The sequence below is a fragment of the Dermochelys coriacea genome, chromosome 14, assembly GCF_009764565.3.
Source record: "Dermochelys coriacea isolate rDerCor1 chromosome 14, rDerCor1.pri.v4, whole genome shotgun sequence".
NCBI lineage: Eukaryota > Metazoa > Chordata > Testudines > Dermochelyidae > Dermochelys > Dermochelys coriacea.
The window spans coordinates 2,281,304-2,292,837 of NC_050081.1; the positions used below are offsets into that span (position 1 = coordinate 2,281,304).

Sequence of the window (11,534 nt, forward strand, 5' to 3'; positions counted from 1 at the left end):
TAGTGGCTAGAGCACTGAACTGGGAGTCAAGATTCCTCAAGTTCTATTCTTTGTGTTGCCACTGACTCATGGTGTGACATTGGACAAGTCACTTAATTTCTCTGTATGTTTGAACATTTGTGAAATATCTGATCTCCCTTCAGATGAGAGTGAGAGACTGAATTAAAGTTTCTTAAGCACTGAAAGGTGGTGGTGGTGGTGGCGGGGGGGGTTGGGGAGGGGTGTTAAAGTGCTCAACTGGCCCTGCATTTTCTCTCCAGTGAGATCATTTAACATGGATGCCTACCTAGACCTTAGGACCTCTGAAAGTGTAAATGGCTCATCACACGCTGACTGCAACTCACAAGGATGTCGTGTTCCCACGGGGAAATCATAGGCATTTAAAGAACCCCAAGTTCATTTTCCACTGATGTTGTAAATGTAACACGCTATATATGCCCCTGTTGCAGGGCCAGTTCGCTTTGATGGTGTACTCTCCACTAAGGAACACAGAAATGAATGGGAAAGAATTGTTGCAAACACCATTATTATTCCTGAATTAAAGGTGAGATCCCACTGGACTTTCTATATCTGACTGTTAATCTAAAAATGAACTTGAGCAGCCCAAAGACCACTTGGAATTCTGAACTGCAGCCCAGACCTGTGCTGATGTACAGACCCACCAATCCATAAATCCACTCCGCTCCATGCTTTTGAAAAGCACTGCTAATCCAGGCAGGTTAGCATTCATCTGTGCTGTCTCACTACTCAACAGCACAGCTTCTATATCTGACATCATACCCTGGGACAACCACCTTACTCTGCCTGGGCAAGAGGTAGAATCTGGGACCAAGAAGGGACTGTAGAGGATTCTGATAGACAAGTAGAAGTATCTGTTGGCTTTGGAAGAGATGTCAGACCCGGTTAGCAGCATGGAGTCAATCCCATCTGACCTTTCCTGGTGCAGAATGTAAGGAACAGAGAACTTTAGGGACCACTGGGGTTGAGTGAGAGTGTGGAGAATTTTCTAGTATCGGTGGTTGTCCTGGCATGGATGTTAAGTGCCCTGGCTATGAGCCCATCAGTGTTGACATCCTCCTGTGGTAACTGGCCATTACGCTATCAGGGAAATGTGGCAAAGCTGTTGCAAAATTCTCTCTTTATAAATGAACTACCACCATCAGCATATTCTCCCTCATAAGTCCACCCCCCTTTCCAAAGAGATCCTTGTAGTTAATTATATGGCACCACTGTTCCATTTTCCTCTGTCCTCCACAATGGTTTTGTGAGTGGAAGGGGTTGTGTTTCTGACACTAGGTCTTTTTAATGCAGGATTTGGACAAAATACTTACAAAGTTAAATAGACAAATCAGTGAAGATGAGAGAATGTGTTCCAACCCAGTGGCGAAAATTGTGTACGGTGACCCCGTGACCTTCCTGTCCCAGCTACCCAAGGACAACACCATGCATTGCTCCCGGATGTGGAGCTGCAGAAAGAGGATCTCAGTTGAGTACCTGGGGCATGTAGTCCAGCAAAAGGATGGCAAAGACGTTGTGCCCATCCTCTGGAAGTTCCTACAGAAGGTGAGTGTGCCGAGAACTCTGTCTCTGTCTCAGGACACATTGACGAGTGACTACAGGTTTGGAGATCCAGTCCCCGGCTAACACATCATCATTAACAAAAGGGAAACTCCAACAGACAGCTTCATGTCTGTCTTTTTCTTTTCAACTATTTATGAATGTGATGACTTTGATCTTGAGAATGAATGCTGCTGTCAGCTACTTGTCAAAAAGGGAAGTACATCAATATGCATCAAGAGCACTTTGATATTCTAAAATCACAGATAAAGCATAAAGGTAGTTTGTGTTAGTGTCTGTGAAGTGAAATCCATCGAGGGATCAGAAGCTAATCGGCCTCCCAAAGCCACCCTCCCTTTGGTTCAAGATTAAACTCTGGTTTGTTAGCTGTTATGTCCCTTTAAAGAGTGAAGAGAGCAAATGTGAGACGAGAAGAAAGGGCAGTTGAGCTGTTAATGATACTGTGGGATCGTTACTTGCCTCACTTTGGTTCTGTCAGCCTTTGTTTCCCTGTGGAACACAGCTCTGCATAGCCTGAAGCAGGCCATCTGGTAGCTTGTTCCAAGACCATGTAGGGGTCAGTAGTAGAGAGATTTGCAGTGGAGTGATGTGTTCTAACCCACTTAGCGGATGAGCTGCTGCATGCAGGACCAGTTTCAGTTACCAGGTGGCCTTCAGGGGCAGCTCCCAGGACAGCTGTGCAGAAGTCTTTTGGGGTGGCATGGATCCCCAGCCAAGAGGCAAAAGGGCAGTATCCTGATTTCATTTCTCATGTCTGCATGGGGGTCAGCAAGAAGTTTTCAAAAATATGGCCAAAAGTAACATCCTAAAGCACAAGATGAGATTACTCTTAGCTTGCATTGATAACAATTATATTTGTTCTTGGAATCCAAGCAATCTAATTATGCGGTTTCTTAAAGTAGAATGGAAATACCTCAATACGTCTCCATACAGGAAAGTGCAGTTTGGTCTCTCATTGCCGCTAACGTACTTCACTCTGTATCAGGGGTGGGCAAAATTTTTGGCCCGAGGCCTACATCTGGCTATGGAAATTGTATGGCTGGCTATGAATGCTCATGAAATTGGGGGTTGGGGAGCAGGAGGGGGTGAGGGCTCTGGCTGGGGGTGCAGGCTCTGGGGTGGGGCTGAGGATGAGGGGTTGGGGCTGCAGGAGAGTGCTCTGGGCTGGGACTGAGGGGTTTGGAGGGTGGGAGGGGAATCGGGTCTAGGGCAGGGGGTTGTGGCGTGGGAGGCGGTCAGGGGTGCAGGCTCCAGGCGGCACTTACCTCAAGTAGCTCCCAGAAACAGCAGCATGTTCCCACTCCGGCTCTTACGCAGAGGCATGACCAGGCAGCTCTGTGCATTGCCCCATCTGCAGGCACTGCCCCATAGCTCCCATTGGCAGCGTGCAGAGCCTCCTGGCTGCCCGTACATGTAGAAGCCGGAGTGGGGACATGCTGCTTCTTCCAGGAGCAGCATGGAACAGGGCAAGCCCCTGACCCCACTCCCTGGCTGGAGTGCCAGAGTGAAGCAAGCCCCAGACCCCACTCCCTGGCAGGAGCTCAAGGGCCAGATTAAAACATCTGGAGGGCCGGATGTGGCCCCCAGGCCATAGTTTGCCCACCCCTGCTCTATATGAATCATTACCTAAGACAGCTTCCTACTCTTCCCCCTTCCTCCCCCATCTTTGTGACCTTCACTGAACATGCAGCCTGGGTATTACAGACTCTGCTGCAATCTGCCTGGCCCTTGCAAGTGTCCTGGAGGGACTGACCACAGTGGTGATTTCCCCAGTGACAAAGCACCTGAAAACAAGCCAAGTACTTGCTTCATTGGTATATATAGTAAAATCAGATGGAAATGGAGAAGGAATAGCATGAGCCTCTCTGCAAGGAGGATGCTCAAATTCAAGACATTCTCCATATTTTTAATTACATAAACATTGTCTATAGCATTGTACACTCAGTGAGTTTTGCATGTGTAAAGTACTGTGCTTTTTGTCGTTAAACATTCAGAAATAGTTTAAATAAAAGCACACATCAAGGCTGCAAGTCTGTGTCCTTTGCAAGCTTGTCCAACCCTTTGTGCATCTCCGGTATGATCTGCCTTCATACTCCTGGCACCTCTCCCACTTTCTAGGAAGCTGAACTGAGGCTGGTTAAGTTTTTACCAGACATCCTGGCTCTGCAGAGAGACTTGGTGAAAAGATTCCAGAATATTACAGATGTGGAACACTGCACAATCCGAGACTTTATCTCTAAATTCCATTCAGGTAAGACTGACAGGAGATGGTCCAATTTTAATATTTCCAGTTTGTCATTAACAAAAGCGCACACAGAGTGCATCAGGCAAACGGTGCAAAGGGCTTGACTCTCCGGAAGGTTCAAAGTTAAAGTGGACACGTCTCCTAAGCTTGAAAGCAAAGCCTGTGGTGTGAGCTCTGACTTCCATTAAAGGGAATGACCCACCCTGACCCCTCAGCAGTCCTGGCCCCTTGTGCGTGGAAGTTTATGGCTCTGCTCAGAGCTTACAGCGGCACCGCTGCACAAATGTAGCTGTGCAGATGCTCTAAGCCAATGGGAAACAGCTCTCATGGGTACTTAATTACTCCAAGCCCCATGGGTGGCAGTAGCTATATTGATGGGAGAAGCTCTCCTGCCGACATAGCGCTGTCCACACCAGCGCTTACATCGTTGTAACGTATGTCGCTCCAGGGGTAGCTTATTCACACCCGAGTGACATAACTTATACTGACTTTAGCTGTAGTGTGTACATAGCCAAAGAGTCATCAGCCAGTTTGAGAGGACGTGAGCACATGAACGTGGAGGTTTGCTTGAGATCTGTAGGATGAATTACTGAAAGCTCAAGTGATGGTGCAAATCCCAGCCATCCGACACTGTTCCATAGCATGGACCACGTTTTAATATAGAAATTGCCCAGTGGACAGGATGGCTGACACTCTGGTAACTACAGCAATTGCTTAAAGGGAAAAGTAACATTAGCAAAGTATTTAATGCATCTTTAGCTTTTATGCTGTTAGAAGCTGCTATACCAGAAGAGCTGACACCCTCTGACCATATAGCTAGTGTTCTGGAATGCACTTGGAAAGCCTGTGTGTTAAGGGATTCAAAGGTGTTGTGAAGGCCAGCAAAGGGTGTTTCAAGGATTCCTGGTTTTTATGTTCTTCAGATGAGATGAGGAATCTGTGGCAAATCAGAGTAAACACATTTCTGTCCGTGTGGAACAAGTTGAGAAGATCATTAGATACCAATGGTGAGTGTGCTGTGTAGGCTCTTGTCATTACTGGAATGGCAGGACTGGGAGGTCACTCGACACCGGGTGATGGAAGGTTGACCCCTCGTTACCCTTTGGCAACCTAAGCTCCTTTCAGCACTGATATGTACCCTGAAAGCTGACTTTCGACATCAAGGTGTTGACAAATGGTGTGGGTGCAAAGAGGGAACTTGTTTCCCCTTCCCCTTCATCTCTCCTGCCCCTACTCACCACCCCTTAATATTTAGGATGAGCTGCAAAACAGCTGTGTTCTGGCTCCCTCTTCCTATTGAACACCCCATCCTAACCTGCCAAATGACTGGCTCCCTGTCCCAGCTCAGGAGAGGGAGCTCAGCCTCCGGGGCTGTGGGCCTGTTATGAAAGGCTTCTCTGCCCTGTTGCAGGTGAAATTAAGCTTCCCACAGGCTATTGTGATGCTGACTTGACCCTAGACAGCGAGTTTGAGAACCTCCTGCCACGCAGACGGGGTCTGGGTCTGTGCTCCACAGCCTTGATCAGCTACCTCATCAGCCTGCACAATGACTTCATCTACACAGTGGAGAAAAACACAATGGAAACCAACAGGTATGTTAATGTGTCAGCTAGACATGCCACATGCCGCTGCTTCTCTTTGGTACCAACTGTCCCCTTAGCCTCCTCTTCCCCCAGCAGCAAATCAAGACTGCTCATCACTCTGCAGCTCAGCCTGTAACATAACAAAGCTTCCTCCTTTCCCACAGCTACTCCATCAGCCCTTCAGAGGTGGCTGATCTGCATGTGATCAGTTATGAGGTGGAGAGAGACCTGGTCCCTCTGATCTTGTCCAATTGCCAGTACAGCGTGGAGAAAGGCAGGGAGACTCTGCAGGAGTTCAACCTGGAGAAGATCCAGCAGCAGGTCACCAGCAGGTTCCTGCAGGGGAAGCCGTTCATCACTCTAGTGGTAAGGAGGATGGGAGCCAGTTGCAACCTTTTGCAGACAACTCTTCAGCCAGTATTGGTGTTCATTTCACTGCTATACAGCTGGCATGTGCTACAACAGGGGCGACCAAAGCGTGTTCCACCAAGATCGACAACCTGTAGGCCTTATTTCACGTGCGCGTGCTCTCTCTCTCTCCCAACAGGGAATACCCACCCTGGTGTACAGACATGACCGGAATTATGAGCATCTGTTTAACGATGTAAAGAGCAAGCTCAATCAGGTGAGTCTCTGAGATGGACGAAGTAGCAGGACAAGCAAGTGACCAGAGGCTTTCTAACTGGATAAAAATTGGGATTTACTCCTCCCACATGCACCTTTTGAGTTATAGGGGCCCATGAGGAGGACACTCAGTGGTGCCTCATGTTTTAACTCATTTATGCCTTAAATGCACACAAACCTAGTGTTCTCTGCTCAGTACATCCTGATTCAGGAAATGGAGGTAAACATCTTTATCTTTAGCTCCCTGTACTTTGAGAATTTGTCCTATATTGGGGCTCCAGCAGGTTGGGCACCCATGAGACGCAGGTCTTCACTGCATAATGAAAGGGAATGATGAGGAATGCTAAGTGGTGACTGTGTATCCTCCAATTACAGAACTCCCTCCCCAACTCTATGATCAACATGATCAGTGGGGAACTGCAGTCCTACAATGACATCTGTGAAGCTCTGTCAGTTGCTGAAATCACGCTGGGATTCCTGGCCATGGCTGGAGAGGACCCAGATATGCTTCTGACCCATTATGTTGAAGTTATTTTGCAGATGGGGGATCAGACAAGCCCCCATGTGCTGAAGGTGAGTCCAGTGAGCAGATTCCCTGAGTGTACAAACTCGTAAACACATCCAATCAGACTGGTCTCCAAGCCCAACAACAGCCCAGCTTTAAAAATTGGTATTAAAGACTCCACATGCCCAGGGCAAGTGAGGTGATTTCATCTTTCCTGGAGACACACGCTGAGGTAGGGCTCAGCCAGCCAGCTTATGTTGTTGGGTAGCCCTTTGTAACTACTACAGCAGAGCTGGGGCAGGAAGTGTGATGTGTCAAATTCACTTGCTCTGCAGATCCTTGGTGTCCTGCTAGGATTCAGGAACAAGCAGGGGAATCATTGAGTTAGGTGATGCAAGTGCTGGGTATGATGCAGCACAGAGACCAAGAGAAGGCAGATACAATGGGACGCCTCCCCTGAAGAGTCAGCTTTCACCAGCACAAAACTGAATATCCTCCCCTTCTCTCTCAAGGATGGTGGTAGGGTTTCTCTTCTCCCACTGATGGGCACAGTAGTGCCAGAAGAGACTGTTTCTGTGACTCCTCTCCTCTTCAGCACACATGGCATTAACTCCACCTTCACTTTGCCCTCCCCTTGCACAGGTGCTATGGGGGATGAGCAGCTGGAGAGAGACGGAAGTGGGAGACTGCCTTTTGGAAAGCAGGCCTCCACACCCAGGGTGTCAGGGCTAGATGAGCTCCAGCTTGGGGAATCTTTGCTTTGTTTATGGTAATATATCCTGATGTTTACTCCTGCTGATCATTGATGTTTCACATATGCTGAGTCACCTCACCTGCTTGCACCAGCCTTCCTGCGCTTACTTTAGCATACAGGGAAAACCAGAATAGTCTAATTGTTTTAAGCCTTTCCGTGTTCTGCTGCGACAAAGACGTGAAGAGCAAGGTATTCCTGAGTGCATCCCTCGCATACAATTCTACTTCATTGGTGTGTTTCTCTTTCAGGCCCTAAGTCGATGTCACCTAAAGCACATCATAGCCCTGTGGCAGCTCCTCTCTACTCACAAGTCTGAACAACTGCTGCGTCTCAAACGGGTAGGAAAGTGTCTGGCCTCGGCATTCGGTTCAGTGTTTTTCCTTCTCCCCAGAGAAGACTGCTTACATGTGCATGTTCTTGCTGTGCCTTCTAGGATCCCTTTGTGGACGTTGATGCAGCCTATAAAGCTGAACTCAGTTCAGAAAACACCATGCTCCTCAACACCTTCCTCATTCAGTCCGGGTTGGAGACCTTCCTGCAGGAGCTGCACGAAATGATCATCCTGAAGTTGAAACATACCAAAGTTGGAGATGAGCTCAACCCCTCATGGAGGTAATGGACTGTTCAGCCCAGATCTAACCACCTTCACGTGCTCGTTTTTTAATTTCTGTCATTTACATGCATTTGCAAAGGGGCAAAGAATTCCCTTAGTTTTTCCTGGCCAGATGGACACAAAACATAAAACACCAACTGATTGCACAGTGAAAAGCTTTGGCTGGTGCTAAGAATGTTTATACAAACTTTGGGGCATGTGACTTTTCTACAGAGCCGTATGACGTGTAAAATATTCAAATGGGAATTGCTGGTTTTGAGTGCTTAATGGAATGCTCGCATTGGGCAAATCCAAACGTAGCACAGACCAGCACAGCTGGCTTTCCATACACAACTTTGCCCCTGCACCTCAGTCCTAACCTGCAGCACTTCCCACATCTACATTCTTGAGCTTCCTTGGGTGTTGCCAATATATTTCAAATCTGACCTGTAGCACCATTTAACCTATCTCACTGTAGTGTGTGTGTGTGTGTCTGTGTAGGATATATGCAGCATACTGCAATGTTATTATTAATAGCGTTTTTCCCACTCTTTATTTTCTAGCCTGAAGGATACACTTTTTTCGTACATTGAAAGGAAAGGGAGCAACGTACTTACAGAGCTGGAGTCTATGTTCCCAGAAGAGATTCTGCTCTCTCACTGTATTGCTGCCTGGAAAGCTGCTGCAGTCCTTAAAAGGGATCGTAGACTAAGTTAATATAGTAGAGGATCCTACAAACACTGCTTTTTACATGAAGTCACTGGAGGAACAGCACTGGGTCTATGTAAGACCTGCTCATTGCACTGATCCTCCTTCCTGGGGTGAATTCTGGTGCCACAAACTCGCCATGTCAATGAGATCTAGAAAATAACCTCTCTCTTACACTGGACTCAGGACCAAAACGTGATGCACAAGCATAAAGGATTTTATGCATCAGAAGCAGGAGGACTGGGGGAAATAAATGTATATACAAATATGTGCTATTTCTTGAGTAAGCAAAGCAGAGATGGAAACGCTGTTCATAGGGAGGTGCGATGAAAATTCACATATCCATCATCCTTCAGTGATCTGGGCAGGGTGGGGATGAAGCTGGGGGTATCAAAGTGTCCTGTGAGCTACTTGAACAGCCCCAGTACAGGTATGCTCTGTTCTCCATGTTTTCTGTAGGCACTGTTCCAGTTCATATGCTCCCTTACTGCCAACCTTTTCCTCTTCAGCTGGATGAAAAACAAATGTAGTCTTCCCTCATCCAGGTCTCACAAGCTTTGCTGCTGCAAAACTACCCAAGCTGCCTTCATATGTCTAAAGGGTCATATTAGCTCTTTTAGCTGTATAGCTTTATTCCTGCTCTAACATTCCATGAGTCCCGGGGTATCAGTTACCAGAGGTCAGTTAAGTTCCTCTTTGCATAACACATACAAGAAAAAAACAGTACGTTTCAAAGCTCACCACGGAAGTTGTTCTTGTAGCTGCCTTTAAAATAAAACATTAAAAGGCCACGTGGCCCAGATCCCGCATACCAGGACAATTTGATAGTCCTGAATTACTACCCCCAATCCAAGACCATTTCTTCTTCTCCCCCCACCCCATTCGCCAAGATAACTTAAATTTGCAACAGAAGGGTACTGCCAGGCTAAGTCTGGCGTGTGTGCGTGTGCAGGCAGGCATGCAGGTTGGAGCTGAGAGAGCCACTTCACTCGTGTCTCAGGCACGTTTCCTGGATAGTCTGGACTCTGCATTATGGATTTAGTTGTCAGCTTCTTAGCTGATATTGAACAAACATCAGACTATTAATAGAGAAAACAGAAATGTAAATGTCATTGGTCTGTGCTGCTTTCCCCATATAAATGTCTTGTGTCTCTGACTTAATACTTTTCAGTGTTGCCTTTCTCTAGCAGGAAGCATCTGCAATTATCAGTGCCACCCTGCTTTCCTGATGTCACAGCAGAGTCATTAACATATGTAGTTAGGACCATGTTTCCCTTTAGAAAAGTTCCTTCTGGGCCAGAAGTTTGTACTTTATAGCCAGAATTTCACTCAGGAGCAAGTTTCTGATCAAATGTAAGGAAATCCAGATCTTTTGTTAGACACACCTTCAAAATGAGAATCTTTAACCACACACATTCGATAGATTTGATCCCATTAACGTCTGTCCAATAAATTGTACAGGTCCACAAATCTGGATTTCACTAGGTGGATAATATGCATCCTAAAACCATTAGAATATGAATTCTCACTAGGAAAGGGTTTTTCCCCCTCCCCTGAACGAGGGAATTTTACAAGCTCTGCACTCCCTCTGTTCCCTGCCATTTATTGATCTGTTGCAGCATTAATATTTTAATATTTGGGATAATTTGAAATGTAAAGTTAATCATGATGGTTTGCCTATTGGAAGCAGTATGGATTTCATTTACATTTGCAGTATTTCCATCTCTTACTGCACAGTTAATGTTTTCAAGTTGCCTTTTAAAAAGAAAAAAAAAAAAAAAAGATACCTCAGGGTCTCAGTTTGGACAGAGCCCAAACTAACTTCCAACAGCAAGCATTAGGTGATCTTTTCTAGTCACTGTTTTGTTGCTGTTTCTAGCTTTAAGGTGCCTTAGCTGTAACAATTTACTTAGAGGGAATCATGCTATATGTACTTGTACTTCACTGAGTTGCTTTGTATGAAGGATTTGATTATTTTTTGTATTTTTCATTTAGTCTTAATAAACTTGATCAGATAAGTTACGACTAACGTAGAAGTGTGCATCTATTTCAGTGCTTTTATTGCTGAGGATTTTGAGGCTGTTTCTTCAATAAATATTTGCTGCTAAAGATTCCTTAGTGGTCAATAGTGATGCTTGAAACTCTGTCTTGAAAAGCACCTAATGCACAGTTGTGCTATGAGGAATTGGACACTTAAAACCTTGGCCTCTTTTGTCTTTCAAGCTGCTACTTATGCAGAAGTGCAAACTTGGACAGAGTTAATGGACGATTGCTGTGTTCAGTTCCACACAGATATGTAAAACAGGAGCAGGGAAACTTGCCCTATGTCATTTCCTTCCCTTCCCTCCGCTCCTAGATGGGTCAGAAACTCATCACCTCTCCCCAAGAGCCCCAGCTACCAGAGTGGGCCTCTCAGCTGCTGCAATGCCAGCAAAGCGATGGTGATTTCATTACAAAGCTCAGACACGGCAGGTCTCCCCCCTTTCCTGTCACCTAGTTCAGGGATTCTCCAACGGGGGGGTCACGAAGTTACTACATGGGGTGGGGGGGAAGCTATCAGCCTCCACCCCCAAACCCTACTTTGCTTCCAGCATTTATAATAGGGTGTTAAATATTTTTTTAAAAGTGTTTAATTTATAAGGAGGGTTGCACTTAGACTTGCTGGGTGAAAGGAGTCATCAAGACAAAAGTTTGAGAACCACTGGCCTAGTTTCTGCCTCAGCCCGGTCTTCCTATCTTACTTGGCACTGCAAATCAGGTTGGGGCTGGGCCTGGGCCCGGACCAGAGTGAAGCGGGGGGCTGGGCCTGAAGGGGTGGGGGGAAGAAATCTGAGCCCCGCGTGCTGGACTGTTCCCCCTCACAGATGCTGCTGCGCCATGGGTGCCACAAGCCCCAAGTCTGGCCCTGAACTAGGTGACAGGAAAGGGGGGAGACCTGCTGTGTC

General features: G+C 46.6%; 1 protein-coding gene across 5 annotated transcripts in view; it reads left to right on the plus strand.

Annotated features, from left to right (window-relative positions):
* RNF213 (ring finger protein 213) overlaps positions 1-10,703 on the plus strand; it is an 88,988-nt gene extending 78,285 nt beyond the window's left edge. For all 5 annotated transcript variants that reach the window (XM_043496307.1, XM_038371171.2, XM_038371173.2 and 2 more), the window contains 11 exons: positions 450-544; positions 1,312-1,563; positions 3,697-3,829; positions 4,747-4,830; positions 5,235-5,415; positions 5,571-5,772; positions 5,954-6,031; positions 6,406-6,603; positions 7,538-7,627; positions 7,723-7,901; positions 8,445-10,703. In XM_043496307.1, the coding sequence (XP_043352242.1) occupies positions 450-544; positions 1,312-1,563; positions 3,697-3,829; positions 4,747-4,830; positions 5,235-5,415; positions 5,571-5,772; positions 5,954-6,031; positions 6,406-6,603; positions 7,538-7,627; positions 7,723-7,901; positions 8,445-8,598 (1,646 nt within the window). In that variant the 3' untranslated portion in view covers positions 8,599-10,703. The remainder of the gene's footprint in view (positions 1-449; positions 545-1,311; positions 1,564-3,696; positions 3,830-4,746; positions 4,831-5,234; positions 5,416-5,570; positions 5,773-5,953; positions 6,032-6,405; positions 6,604-7,537; positions 7,628-7,722; positions 7,902-8,444) is intronic.
* Positions 10,704-11,534: the final 831 nt, after the last annotated feature.